Source organism: Engraulis encrasicolus, chromosome 17, assembly GCF_034702125.1.
Source record: "Engraulis encrasicolus isolate BLACKSEA-1 chromosome 17, IST_EnEncr_1.0, whole genome shotgun sequence".
NCBI classification, from domain to species: Eukaryota; Metazoa; Chordata; class Actinopteri; order Clupeiformes; family Engraulidae; genus Engraulis; species Engraulis encrasicolus.
In genome coordinates, this window is record NC_085873.1 from 30,964,369 (window position 1) to 30,980,073 (window position 15,705).

At 43.5% G+C, this 15,705-nt stretch overlaps 1 protein-coding gene across 1 annotated transcript; it reads left to right on the plus strand.

Moving 5' to 3' along the window:
• Positions 1 to 13,088: 13,088 nt before the first annotated feature.
• Positions 13,089 to 15,686, plus strand: LOC134466980 (uncharacterized). Its single transcript, XM_063220908.1, has 3 exons — positions 13,089 to 13,286; positions 15,056 to 15,631; positions 15,675 to 15,686. Exons 1-3 carry the CDS (start codon positions 13,089 to 13,091, stop codon positions 15,684 to 15,686), a joined length of 786 nt encoding a protein of 261 aa, XP_063076978.1.
• The last annotated feature ends 19 nt before the right edge of the window (positions 15,687 to 15,705 follow it).

Below are 15,705 nucleotides of genomic sequence, written 5' to 3' on the forward strand. Positions count from 1 at the left end.
CGGGGCCAAAATCTGACAAAGCAGGGCTCGTGTGTGACCGGTTAGTCAGAGCCCTTTTTATGAATGAAATGCTAATTGGTGAGTAGCCATCGGCATGCTAGCCGGGGGTGTGTCAACAACAGGTAAAGCTATGGTGGCTGCAGGAGGACAATTGAAAAACAGTACTTGGTTACACGTATGTATATCTTAATGACATACTGCCTATTCATATTTAGTGGAACATTTTTTTTAAGCTCAAAGTTGGAGATTTCGCATTCATTTTTCCATAGGGAGACATACTTGGGCGGAATTCTTAAGTCGTCACTAATTCTTAAGTTGTCACTTAAGTCGGTTTAACGTGCACACTTTTTACGTGTTTTGATCTTGCTCGCATTCTCCTTTGAAACATGGGGCACCTAAGTCTCCACCCTTCCGGGCGGCTCATGGGGCTGGGAAAGCCAAAACTTTGGGTGGTAATGGACTGATCAAGGCTATTTTCCGATCCACCTCGCATTCCCCCGTCGATCACACATATGCTGTGTGCTGGTTGACTTTACTTGGCAAGTGATTTTTGAGTTGTGTGTGTATGTAATTATTTGGACTACACAACAGAAGTCGCATGTTCGACATGCAGCCACTTAAGCCGCGGAGCAGCAGTAGGGTTGGCTGTGCCTCGGTTCATGTCAAATATGTGAGGCACACGTTGTAGTCTCTAACACACTTTTGAACAAAAGCTAAAATAACGTTTCTTGCGTGCCGAAAATGAGTGGTCTCACGATGCAAATCCAAACCTTAAAAATGCACTGCCATCATATGTGAAATCCAGAGCACATGCTGAACGGGATGAGGATTTAGCTTGACTCGCTCCATTTACTCCCATTCAAAATGTTGAGTTTCAGCCCCATGGCTCGGAAGTAGAAAGGCGTGACTTAGGTGCCCCATTGCCATACCCCTGGTGCTTAACTCCGAAAAACAGCGCGTAACTCAACATGGGCGTGATATATGCTTAATGGGGAATGAGTCTTCGTCGAGTTAAAGGACCAGGGCCTCGTTTCCGAAAGGGCCTTAAGTACTACTTCACGCTACGTGCTACTTAAGTTCACACCTAACACCATCGTAGAGCTCACGGAGCGTTTCCCAAAGCCAACTTAGCAAAGAACCATCGCAGGTTGACACGTAACTCTAAGAGAACTCTACGAGTGATCTGGAGTAGTCTTAACGCGCTAAGATTGATCGTAACGGCATGGCACAGTGGAGACACCCACAGGATATGAAGGGAAAAGAAGAAACTTGCGCAGAAGATTGCAGTTTTAAGACGCGAGTTGCATGGCACAGTGGACACACCCACAGGAAAATAGGAAACTTGCGCTTCAAGTTGATGTTTTAAGACGGGAGTGTAAATATCATGACACCACACTTGACACTGTAACGAAAATAAGAAGGTAACATTAATTGTGTAAGTGTATAAAATAAAAGCAATGTGTTTGGAAAATATTTTACAGGCAGTAAAATAGTTCAGCTGTGTTTGATAAATCAGGGCATTATTAAACTGTGATCAATCCTAATTTGTGTGGGTGCTTCGTGAACAAGAACAAGGCATCCACACGCAAAATACATAGGGGGCTTCGGCGACCACAGAGACAAGAGTGGTGATGTCGGAAGGGCACTACCGAAACATTAAAAAAAAAGAAAAACGGTCAGCGAGTCGTTGCGCACTCTTTCATTTTCAAGTAGGCCTACCCTAAGAAAGGGAAGGCGACGCAGAAAAGACACGACAGTTGTAGGCTAAGGGTAAACTATGACATAAAAAAGGCAGCGATGGGGATTCGTGTAGATTTTTTTGTTTTAATACCAGCAGACTGCCGTGCAAAATGGTCCTCACAGTTGTTAAAGCCTTGAGTCCGCGGTAGGCCTACTTTGTGCGCCGCTCCCAAAATGCGCATCCCAATTTGGAACTCCTAGACCTACTTGTCTTCTTAAATATTACGCACGGTAGCCAACTGCACGCGCTTTGTTTTAACGGCGTAGCTCATGGTTTTGCATGATTTCATTGTGTGTGTGCTTTTTATTTCATTTGCCAACAATAACTCCTGTCGATAGTTGCAAACTGCTACAAATGTAGTCCCACCCTTATAGAAAACAACTTTTGATACTGACACACGCTTTACATTTTGTAAATGGTTTAGCAGCATGACGGCGCAGTTCACTCCGAGGACACTTCAGCACCACATATGTGGACAGCGATCCTTAAGAGCGACGCTACGAATGATCTTAGAGGCTGTGCACACCCGTGCATGTACGAGTGTCTTTGGGAAACAGTCGTAAGAAATCTAAGAACATTCGTAGGATCACTGGTTAACGACACACGTAAGGCTAAGAACCATCGTTATCGGGAAACGAGGCCCAGTTCAGTCAATTTCAACATGCAGTTGTAATGCTCACACTACCCTCGACTTGTCAGTGCCTGAGGTTCTTCAGCCTTTTCCGAGAACTTGGTTGTATTGTAATGGGGGCGGCGCTTTGTTTACATTTCAAAAAAACATTTTTATTTATTCCCAAAAACATCCGAAAGGTTATATAACATCAGCAGACAACTAGCAAACAGCGGTACCTTTTGGGAAAATATTTGGAGTAGGCCTTTGTTAATTTTAAAAAAAATGTAAACAAACGCTGCCCCCATTAGAATACCTTATATCTCGGAAAGGGCTTAGCCGAAAAATGTGGAATCACCTGGTAATGACAAGTCAAGGGTAGCATGAGCAATACAACAGCATATTGAAATTGACTGAACTGGTCCTTTAAGTAGTTGTGGCTACCAAGAAACCATGGAGCCTGGATTATCAGATCAACCATGTGAAAACCTCTGCAGTCCATGAGAATCCGAAACCAAACTTTAGATTTGAATTTCAAACCATGTGCCTAAAGTTTTTGTGCGGAACTATTTCAAAATCTAACCCCCTTTCCTTTTCACAAACACAAGGCGCGTACAGGAGGTCAGACAATGAGATGGAAACGTCATGTGCCACTTGAAGTCATGTCCGGGTTGATTGAAATAAATATCATGAAATATTTTGTTAAATGGAGTTTGGCATGTAGCCTAGACAATATCGGATATTAAGAACTCACTTAAAATGCTGGTTATGACATTGCATCTTAATTCCCACAGTAACAAACACATTGTTGTAAAGTTCTTGAATGAATGACCAGGACAACAAATGTAGTGAACTATTATTGCTTTACTTCATTCTCAAAACCCTGTTACAGATTCTGCTTTGCGCCTTCTGGTTTCCTTTTCTATCTGTCTTCCGCTTCCCCCCTTTCTAACTTGAACTTAAACTTGCACCACCTTGTGGCTAGAATTAACAATGAACATAACACTGTGAATCATGAACATTACAATTGTATTTGCTGACTAAAAGCATCTGCGCTTCTCTGTTAGCCGGGCTCCGCCCTACTGGTGACGCAACACCTTCGGCTCAGCTACACACGGTTGGGCCAGGAGCTTGTTCAAGTAGAATCTGATCCCGCTACTGCGGGATTTCCACTCACTTTGTCTGGAACCAATCAACTGAGCATTTCCAACCGTCCTGGGTAGAGGCATGTTCAAGGCAGTGACGTGGTTTAAGCAGACGTTCTATTGGGACTAAGAAATGTTTGGTTTAAACTTCGGCACAGCCCTCAACCAGTAGCAAGCCTAGGGAGGCGGGTTAACCAGGCCATTTGGAAACACTAATCGTTATTAGTCCTGGTCAGACCAGAATCGCGGTACATGATCTGAAGTCTATGAAAATCAGGCAACTTCTCTGTAGCCTACATGGCAGCAACGTGAAATGAATAGCCTATCATTGGAAAGATGTGGACCTCAGCTGTCCGTCAGCATATGACACTTGCTTGTATGCTGAAGAATGAACAAGGAAATCGATCGTCATCTTTCCATTACTGCTACAGGTAGCCAGATCAGCAGATACAACTAAGCCTATTTGTTGACGTCCATTTCACCCCGCATCCCCACATTCTACGAAGGCAAGGCAAGTTTATTTGAATAGCTCATTTCATACATAGGTGCAACTGAATGTGCTTAAAAAAAAGCAAAAATGAAGGAAAACCACCAGACTGATGGTGATGGTCTGCAGAGCTCTCTGCTTCTGTGGGTGGATGCCACTCCTTCCGGAAGGGTCTGGCTTCCTCAAAGTGTACATCACAGCAAGGTCACATACGACAATTGTTGGAATGGCAAGGATATACAAAGCTGAAATAAATGGTAAATACTTTTTTCGTGACACAAAATGATATACAATGCCAGTGCACAGTGTTAAACCCCACACTACCGTACATGATAGCAGTCTGTATCTCGAGCGCTTCATGTTCATGTACGTAATGGGGTACACGACAGCCATGAAACAATCCACACAAATACACATCATGAACAGGGGCCTTCCAATCATGCTCAGATTGGACATGAAGCTAGTAAATGTTAAGTAAACCTGATTCCACCACACAAAGTAATTGAGCAGGCCCGGTATTACAAAAGCATTGAAGATCAGATCCATGGCAGTGAGGTTGAGCATGTAGACGTCGTTGGTCATGCCACTGCGCTGCCTCTGAATGAGCAACCACAGGAGCCAGATGCTGGCAGGCAAACCCACACAGCCACAGAGTACACTGACTGCACCCCATATCCTCTCACCAGTCGGCATCTCAGTACACAAGTCAAAATATCCTGTGCTGTTGGTGATGCTTGAGGAGGCAGGGGTTGTGGTCATTGTGACACCTAAAAGTAATGTTGCACCGATAAAATGTCAATCACTTGTCTGCACCATGATAGAAAATGTGATTACTAAAGTACTCTGGCCATCTCTGGGTTTCGATGTCCTGGAAGTAAGCCTGGCTGTTTTATAGCTTATGCACAAAGATAGTTAAATGTTAGCGGCTAACGTGTGAAGCCAAAAACAAAGTGTTGCTAAAACATAAACAGGATTCAGAGTGCTGTTTTTTCTGACCATGTGGTCCTGAATTGTGATGACCAAAGACACTAGAGGGCAAGTGACACCCAATTCTTACAGATAAAATTACACTTAATTAAAATATAAATTCTTAGAATATAGATGATACACCGTAAAAAAAATCCATAGTCTATGTTTTAAAAAACTATACCACACATTGACAAGCAGGCTTTAATTCAAACACTTTAGGCCTATGTATTTGTGTGCTACATCATCTGGACTAATGAGTAATGTGACCAGTTTAAAATGAGCAAAACAGATGACTTTAACCTTTTCATTACAGATACTTATTTTTTCCAGGGTTACGAATTGTCTTCAAAAACATCTTATGAACACATACTGCATTACCTGCATATCCCCCAGATTGTTTGAATAAGACATCTGTTCATCAGTCATTCAGCCTCACCTTTTGTCTCCTGCATCTCCTGCTGACTGTATGATGTACTTCCAATCATACAGAATAAATAGTCTGGGAAAAAAGTCATTGTGCACACCTGTGTCCCCCTGGGATGCAATTTTATTTGAATAGCCATATACATGTCAAGGGCTAAAATGCACATTTACATTTTTCCACTGTTCACTTCACACCATGTTGACATAGCATGCAGAGAGAGGTTAGTGTGAGTGTACACCCGTCTCCAATACAGTTGTCGCCTATTCATCTGTTTGGAATAACAGCTAATAACCTGACTTTCAATTAATCACTTGGCTTCAGAAGTCACTCATATGAAAACATGGTACGGATACAGCTCTTATGAGGAGCTGCCTGCATGCTGTAGGTGTTTGAGGGCTTTTATCATTGATTAAATCATGAAGTTAAACATGTATTGCTCTACGAATAGTGAATATGTCACCATCTCTCATTGATCTTCATTGTTTTTCATTGTGTTGCTTTCCATGATTACAATGACCCTAAACATACACCTAAGGCCAAAGTTGATTTTCTGGAGAGGTGAGAGTGATTCAGTGATTAAGTATGACACCCGATCTGCGTATTTGAAGTGTTTTGAAGTGACTTATCTGCTCATTTTCACATTATGTTCGATAGGCGACAAAGCTTTTGTCTTGTGAAAATCTGCCCTGTCTGTGTTCAATAAAGGGTCAATCTTTCTTTGGCGCATGAAATTTATTTTTGTACATACATTTTCATTCGGGAGGGTTGTAGCTTATGAGTGACTTTTGAAGCCAAGTGATTAATTGAAAGTCAGGTTATTAGCTGTTATTCCAAACAAATGGATAGGCGACAACTCTTTTGGAGATGGGTGTACTGTGATACTCTGGGATTTTTGACATTGGACTCAGTTTACTAGTTAAGGTGGCCATACATTGAGCAACATTTTCAATCGCTGTGGTATTAAGTTCCTTCTCACTCTGAGTGAGGGAACTGCATGGTTTAAAAATTTACGTTTCACGACCTTACACTATAAGGGCCGAGGGTCAAATGCAAGCAGAACGCTCACACTGCGCGATGCGACAGGCTTGTTTTCCGGAACTGCAGATGATGGAAACGCATACCTGAGGTAGAGACGAGGATGTGCTCAACAGCGGATCGCGCTGCCCTGTCAATTTGTACATGTGTAGTGTCAAATCAGGTTGTAACACTGCTTCAACAGTGTGATTTACTCACGAGGGCCGACCAAGATTTCAATAAGTTTAGATTTTCTTGCGACCCTATGATTGCAGATCGCAAGTCTGTCTTGAGGTGAAATCGCTTGTCGTTTATGTACACTACCTGATGCAAGACTCATATTTGCCCAAAATTGAGCAAGAAAGCCAGAATCCCAAAATGTTGCGCAAGTGACAAAACGTGGTCAAATTGGGCCAAAAGTTGCACAGTGTATGCCAGACATTAGAGAGTTTTTAGATAAGAGGTTTTTTTATAGGCATGTGAAGATTTTTTTTTAAATTTCCCAAACAGTCCTTGTAATTCCAGAGGTTGTTGGTGCTAGGCTTAGCATAAGTGAAATACCTTTTGGTAGCCTCTCACTAAAACAGTATTATACAGAGTCCATAAAGTGTCAGAGGCAAATTAATTAAAGGAATTACCTGGATTTGTAGCAAGTTTGACTCATTTTAGCACATTTGGGATGAAATACACTCACTTAAGAACACAATTACGGCAAAAGGATATGTTTTGAGCACATTTCAATGCCATATTAGCCTCGTTAGCCACGTCAGCTGTGCTATATGATAGATTGGGAGCATCGCGGGTTGGCCGTCACACCTCTCTTTCACTCGTTTCACCACTCCAGTTTCCCCACTAGAGATGGGATTTATGGCTCTTTTTCGGGATCCGGATCTTATTGGCTCGTTCCTTTCAAAGAGCCGTTCAAAAAACTGGCTCTTTTGGCTCTTATTTAAATTATTTATTCAGTGTTAAGAAAGTAATATTTTGACTGCTCCTCAAGGTAATGTTGTCCAAACAACAACTGATTATTATCCTGCTTCTAAAGACCGTTTTTGCCTCTCTTTGAGGCAAACAATTGTGTTTTTTCCCAAATTCAATTACCCTGGTCGAGGTCACGTGCTTAAAATGAATGAAAAGTGAATGAAAAATGAACGAAATAACGGCCGAGTGGCTCCCTCAGCTGTGATCCGGTTCCTATCGTTCACTTCAGAGAGCCGTTCAAAAGAACGGATCGTTCATGAACGACACACCTCTATTCCCCACCATTGCCCATGTGCCGTCAATGCTATGCCCCACACACTTTTGTGCAGTCAATGTCATGAGAGAGAATGAATGCATATTAAGTGTAAAATATTTTCTTCACTGTGCACTGTGATGGTAAAGGTGGGATGAACAGAAAATCTTTGTGTATGTCACCTCCCCATAAGCAAGCGATTTAGGCATGCCTGTGATGTGTAGAATGGTCGAGCTGCATGATATAACAGCTGCTGTCTTATTCGTCCTCATAATTGCTTCTACCCATCTTACTTTCTGTGACACCTTATTTTGCTTATGATCATCATCATCGGTTTGTTTTTGTCATACACTGTGCAGAGCTCCAATGGGACTTTTGATGATAAACACCTCGGCGCGTAGCATTTGGAATCCCTGTCAGCATGCGCAGCCAAAGTTTATCAACACAATAAATGTATCTCATATGCTAAAAAAAATCAACTGTTCACTGGGGAATGTTGATCATGGAGGAGTGCTGCTTCACTTTTGTCTCTTTAGCAGGTGCTCTTTGGCTCAAGGAGATAAAGTTTCTTCAATTATGGTCAGACTTAGCTCCAGTTGTGGCTGTTAATAAGGTCTACCAAAGAGAAGACAGTAGTCGCAACGCGTCAGCCCGTTTAATTACAGGCTTTTTAACTTCACCAGCAGTGTGCCTTGGAATCTTTGGTAGATCTTATCAACAGCCACAACTGGAGCTAAGTATGACCATAATTTAACACAATAAATGTATGTATTGGTGTGAAACAGTCACCTGATGCACATTGCACCAGCAGACCGCTGATGCGCCTTAAAGGCACACACACGCACACACAGATAATGTTTGCCTTTTTACTACTTCAAACAACTGAATAGCCTGGACCAAGGATCTTTTTCCTTAAAGAGGTTATGAAACGAAAACAAACGGTCATTCCCATTAAAGCCTTGTTTTTTCTGATAGCATCGATGAGACTTGGAACCCAATCATCCTGGAGGAACTTGTGAAAATGCCAACTCAAAGTGTGAATTCTGTGAAATTTGGTTTGACTAATGAGCTGGGCTGTGACGTCAAAGAGGAAAGTCCCTGGTTTGCTAGTATGGCGATCTGAGAAAACAACACACATTTGATGGACCCACATCTTATAAAGGAACCAAAATTCTGATACAAACATCAGCATGTCGAAAAACCGCACATCCAACCTCATGAGGAAAAAAAACAGCAGCACAAATCTATTTCAGAGGCACTGATACATCTGCAGAAAGTGACATGTCTGACAGGCGAAGTGACGATTGTTGACATAGCCTGACAGTTCGTTTTGTTTATGGTTACGGTTGCTAAGGGCGCTNTGCCACTGACTTCAACTACAACACGAAGACCTGCCACATGCAAAAGTTCTCGGATGACACAGCCATTGTTGGATGTGTGGCACTCAGGAATATACTTGTTATATTGAATACCTGTTTCATGCGGTATCTGATTCCCCATTTTCTTATGTGTTTGGTCTTTTCAAGTAAATTACATTTAGTTGCAGTACCGGGAGAAGTCACAGGGTGGCGCTGTCGGCTGAGGATGTAGCTTGGGATGCCTTTAGCTGGAAGGTCTCGTCTTTACTTTGTCCATTACGGGAGATGAACGAGACTACTGAAGATATCAAGCCACTCTGATTGTTTTGTACTGTTTATGTGATTTCAGGTGGGTTTGTAGTAATAAAAACGAATGTATTTGCTGTCTTAGTAATGTATAAATGTTATGGAAGATTAATAACTGTGTAAAGTGCTTTACTTCACTTAAGAGAACTCCTTGAAATTAAGCGAAACATGACACTTCCATCATTGAAAACCATACTGAAGGGCCACTACAAAGTCGATTCATCATCAGATTTGCTGCACAGGCTCATGAACATTGCCCAAGAACCCAAAGAGTCAGCCCAGAGCTTCTTGTTCAAGGCTATAGAATTGAGAGAGAAATTACTACGCGCATCGGATGAGGATGAGGTGAGTGACAAATATAGTCCTGAATTCATCCAAAAGAAATTCCTTCGCTCTGTAGAGACTGGACTTGTAAGCGATTCTGTGAAATTTCAGATCAGACCGTATTTCAGCAGTCCTGACATTACAGATGAGGTGCTGATAGAAAAATTAGGTGAAGCAGCTAATTTAGAGATGGAAAGACAAAACAAGCTTAAGAAAACAATCCTAACTAGACCCCTCAAGCTGAATGAAATTCAGGCAGACACTCAGGATTCTGGAGACGACGCGCTGAGCAAGGAAGCAACCACACCACGTGAGAAGAAAAGACAGGGGCAGAATAATGGTACTGCCATAGATACAGCCAAAGCAATTGAAGACCTCAGAGCTGATGTAATGGAAATGACTAAAATGTTCTCACAGACCATCCAGGCAGCCAAGTCGCTTGCTCATGTGAATGTGACACCAGTCTCGGCTGACAGACGGCAAATGGGTTGCAAATCATGCCGAGATGCCCAGAAAGGTGAGATGTGTAGTCACTGTTATCGCTGTGGGCAAGATGGGCACTTCTCCCGGGGGTGTAGACAGAGAACAATGCAGGGAAACGAGAGGGGGCTGCTGAGCCGGGACCCCCAGTAGCCCACTCCTCGACCTTGTCCCAAGAAAACTCAGCGTTTCTACAAGCCTCCAGACCACCACAGGCTAAGCATAACAGTAGTGAAAATGACCCTGACACACAAAACATGGACAAAGCAACTCTCGACAGCAATGGCCATCCTCAACAGAATGAAGGCAAACTTCTCAACCTCATTGGAAAGCGGTGTCTTGTGCACTGTCAGTTAGATGGTGTGGCAGTTGAGGCTTTATGGGACACAGGGGCCCAAGCTAGCATTATAAATGACGACTGGAGGAAGGAACATCTGCCTGCTACCACCATCCGGCCAATTGAAGAGCTGCTTGGACCTGGAACATTAACTGGATTAGCTGCCAACCAGACAGAGATCCCTTTTTCTGGGTGGGTGGAGGTCAAGTTTTGTTTAAGCAGTGAGCCACACACAAGAGAAACCCTGCTAGTGCCAATGTTGGTGACAAGTGACCACAATGTAGCAGAGAATCCAATTATTGGATTTAATGTTATAGAAGAGCTGATTAACAGGTGGGAAAAACAGAGACCAAAATTTAATTCTGTCCAGGTCATAAGCCAATCTTTCTCAGTCTCTGCGAAAACAGCAAGATCAATGATCAGTCTAATGCAAACTGCAGATGCAACAAAAGACATTGGGACTGTGCAGGCTGGCAAGAAAAACATACACCTGACTGCTGAGCACATAACCACCATTTATGCCAGGGCACACGTTGGTAAACAGTTTTGGGGCCAGAATTTGCTTTTTGTCCCATGCATGTCCGTACAGATACCAGAAGGCCTAGTCATCCAAGAAGGCCTTGTCAATGTGGTGGGCGAAAAGACAGTCTATGTGTCTGTGTCCATTGCTAACACAAACACCCACCCAGTGACCCTTGGTCCACGCCTTATCCTGGGCCACCTCCAAATGATAAAAACAGCATATCCAGTTACAGCTGAGTTCTGGCAGAAGAAAGATGCTCATAGTGCAATGACATGTCACTTGCCTCTACCCAGAATGCAACAGTGTGAGGTCACCCAGTCCACAACAGCTAGACCAACCCAATGGGACCCCCCTGTTAAGCTAGGCCAGCTAAGTGAGCCCCAACAAGAGACAGTGAGGAAACTGTTAAGAGAGGAATGTAATGCATTCTCCTTTGATAGCGACGACGTTGGCTGTATCCCCTCACTCAATATGCATATTACTCTGCATGATAAAACACCTGTGCGGAAGACCTACCTGTCTGTGCCAAAGCCTTTACATCAGGAAGTGAAGGAATATCTCCAAGACTTACTGAGTAGATGCTGGATAAGCAAGTCCAGATCACCATATTCTTCCCCCATTGTGTGTGTAAGAAAAAAAGACGGAAGCCTGAGGCTATGCTGTGACTACCGTGAACTAAACCGCAAGTCAGTGCCTGACAGGCATCCAATCCCAAGAATTCAGGACATGCTTGATTCTCTCCGCGGCAGCTCCTGGTTCTCTGTACTGGACCAGGGGAAGGCCTACCATCAGGGCTACCTGGATGCTGAGAGCCGACCGCTGACAGCCTTTATAACACCATGGGGGCTGTATGAGTGGAAGAGAATTCCATTTGGCCTCAGCTCTGCACCTGGAGAATTTCAGAGGAACATGGAAGAATGCCTGGAAGGCTTGCGGGATGTCATCTGTCAGCCTTATTTGGATGACAATTTAGTACACAGCGCCTCCTTTCATGATCATGTCAATCACATCAGAACTGTTTTGCAAAGGTACCAGCAACATGGGGTCAAGCTTAGCCCCAGTAAATGTGAGATGTTCCGAAGAGAAGTACGGTTCCTAGGACGGATGGCGTCGGAAGAGGGGTATTCAATGGATCCAGCGGAGATAGCCCCCGTCCAGGCACTTAAGAAAAGGACACCACAAACTGTTGGGGAGCTTAGAAAGATGATGGGATTCCTTTCTTACTATAGGACTTACATACCCGATTTCTCCAGGATAGCACAGCCCTTGTACAAGCTGTTGGCTGTACCTGACTTTGAGCCCTCACCTCTCAGGCCACGTAAAGGTAGGGACAAGAAAATGTCAGTTACAAAGTCAAAAGGTCACATGCCCCCCAGTACCCCCATATGCTGGACCCAGACCCACCAAGATGCATTGAAAATCCTGATTGACTGCTTAACCGAACCCCCTATCCTAGCCTACCCTGATTTTACATTACCATTTGTTCTTCACTGTGATGCATCCCAGGAAGGTTTGGGTAGTATATTATATCAGCGGCAGTCTGGAAAGATGAGAGTGATTGCATATGGGTCCAGAACTCTCACACCCTCAGAGAAGAACTATCATATGCATTCATAGCCTGGCCGCGCCAAAAACCCCTACAGCAAAGCTGTGCCGGGGTCTGGGGTCGCTGAGAATCAGTGTGGGCGGGATCAACGGTTTCCTCTGCACTCAATGCAACGCAATAGGATGGCGAACAACCAACCAGAGTGATGAGGAATGATTACGTATTGCAGCGCGACAGGAAGTACTTGGTAGAGTGTAGGCAGTAGGAAATAGAACGAAAGCCAGGCCAGCGAGCGTATTCTCTACGGGCTAATGTCAGAGTGAGAGGAAAGATTTACCAACTAGCACTCCAATCTGCTATTGTAGAGACTGCACGCGAACTACGTGAACATGGAAGTGAATGATTGTTGCCGTTTTTGCAACAAAAATATGCGAATATCTGGCGTGATTTCTAATTCAGCACTTATCTTTGACAGCCAGAAAGAAAAACAAACCATTGCTGACAGATTAATGCAGGTTGGCGTGTCGGTGTTGAAAACACAGACAAAATCGAACAGAATTTGTAGGCCTTGTGTGCGGTTACTAACGAGAATGGAACAGGACCTGCCGGTGTTCCGAAGATGGGTGCAGGAGGAGGGAGAATCCACCACGACTTCAGATACCTCTGGTTCTGCACAGAAACGTGACCGCGAGCCGACTCCATCCAAAACACCAAGGGCATTGAAAAAGTTCTGTGATAAACCAGCAAGTCCGGGAAAAGGGGCTGCCGTTCGTGTCAACATCGCCCAGGTATGTTTGCATTTTGACATTTGTTTATCGTAACGGTGGAGATATTCAATTTGCTTTTCATTAGACCTATAGATGTTGCCCATCAGTTAGGATATTCCAGGGACAACATTGTCATTAGACGACCGTTCTCCTTACTCTAGTCTGTAGCCTCCAAAATGACCATTATATCGTGCTGAAATCTGCATCGCTTGATCTGAAACTTAATGATAGCATAGGAGTGTAAACAGTTTAGGTCCTAAATTGCTTGTATGATAATACGTGATAATACGTGAAATATAATCGGGTGGGACTACACGTCTGGGAGTGATAGAAACACCTGGGACTACACGTCCGGGGAGCGATCTCAGTTGGAGTGTCCATCTACCTCCCACCTAAACGGTCTCTGATGTAAATACGCCCTAAAGCTACAACCTACAGCTAGTCCTCAGCGTGTCTCTCATGCCTATTTGCCATGCCTATTAGATAACTTTGGAACTGTTGCTTGGTCTTCATGGCATTTAGCATTGTGAAAAGTAATGATACAGTGGATGTTCAGAATTCTGCCTCCTGGACCAGATTAGCCTGACATTTCAGCTCCTCCTGTGTTCATGTCACATTGTATAGTAGGAGTTGTATAGTAGGAAAAATACTTCACTACTTTACTAGTATGTTTTTGAATACTTAACACTTCTCCCAAGTGTGTGTATACATTGAAAAAAAGAGTTTTGACCATACTGCAACAAAGTCAGGACATGATGCATGGGCTCTGGGCTTAGGTCAGCACGCATAGGAAGTTGAGTTTATTTTCTGTCGAAACCTTTCCTAAATTTAGACTGAAATTGGTTGTGTGTACATTTTTCAATGTTTTTGAATTTTTGAAATTTTACCCAAATAGAAAAAAGTCTTTCAAACTGCATTGTACTTTTCATTACATTACTTAATTACATTATTTTTGACAGTACCTCGCATACATACAAGAAGTTTCAGATACTTTAAGACTTTTACTTAAGTAACATTTCAGTCAGTGACTTTTACTTTGACCAAAGTCATTTTTGGGAGGGGTACCCATAGTTTTACATGAATATGAGATTTCAGTACTTTATACAACACTGCTTCTTGGTAGTCAGCCCCTACCCCCGGTTGAGGGTGAGATTCTGCTGCACAGATCACAGCAGGGTGCTGAGCCTCTGGAGACGGGGGGGTCTGGGTTGCTTGGCCTATCACTGCCCAACCACACACTTGTGGGTTGACGGAAAATTACCAAGTCTGTAAGTCAGTGGTAGAGTCTGTAGGTCAGTAGCAGGGAGGGCAGTAGAGGGGGGGAGCGGGGGTTCACCAACAACCGGGGGGGATGGGCGACATGAACACAGAAGGGGCTGAAATGGCTCATCTGGACCAGGAGACACGATTCTGAACAGCAGCCCCCAACTTTCCTGACCTGGTCCCTATCAGCCAGTCAATTGCAGAATGTAAATTATTACCAAAAAAACCCCTTTCACTCATTGCACCCTTTCACTATTGACTGTCTGTTGACATTTATCAGCACTCCCCTGTGTTTACTCCATCATAACACAAACTACCAACATGACCCTGATCAAAGTTTACATAACCTAGGGTCTGATGCTGTATGTTGCCCCCTTATACATCAATGGTTGTCTTATGCCTCTTGAACAATTTCAATGTTGTCGTCCTACATTGAAGACTATGTATTATGTTAATAATCAAACAATGATAAACCAATGATAATCTACTTTAATATTGATATTTCTGACTTCTTTTACTTCTTTCAGGTCATTTCTGATCAAGAGGTGCACAAATCTGAGAATGCTTTGTTGGTGAAACATATCATGAACAAAAAATGGAAAGCAGCGGCCAAACTAATCATGAAGCATGAGGAGCTTTCACAGGAAGTGAAGGCCAGCATCCTTACAGTCATTGAAAGTGAATCCAGAGCACTCTGCGACCCCAGCAAGAAATGCATGTTGTGGAGGTCTTCACCAGAAGATTTGAGTTCTTTCTCATTTAGCAGCCTGGAGTCAGACCTGCAGCGCCTCTCACCACTCCTCTTGTCCATCTTCACAACCATCACAAAACACTCACGTTTTGTCACCTGTGCTGCTGCTGCAATTGCATTAAGAGGTAGAGAAAATCGCCTGTCTGGGTTCGCTTACTACATCAACTGCATTCTGCAATATGGGGGTGCAAAGAAAGCAGTGTTTGAAAGGCTCAGCAAATTTGCCATTTCAACAACATACAAGAATGCTATTGGAAAGCAGAAGGAATTGGCAAACAATTGTGGATCTGGTCTTTGGTCATTGAAGAGGCAAAACGAAGAATTCCTGGCAATGGAAGCTGGGTGTCAGCCTGTCAGTGAAGAGCAGGACGAAACCTCCATAGATCCCTGGACAGAGGACGAGATGATAGCCAGTGATGTGTTCCG

Coding starts and splice junctions, on each gene's coding strand:
- LOC134466980 (XM_063220908.1), top strand. CDS start 13,089: ATGGAACAGGACCTGCCGGTGTTCCGAAGATGGGTGCAGGAGGAGGGA. Junction 13,287..15,055: donor TTCGTGTCAACATCGCCCAG/GTATGTTTGCAT, acceptor TACTTCTTTCAG/GTCATTTCTGATCAAGAGGT.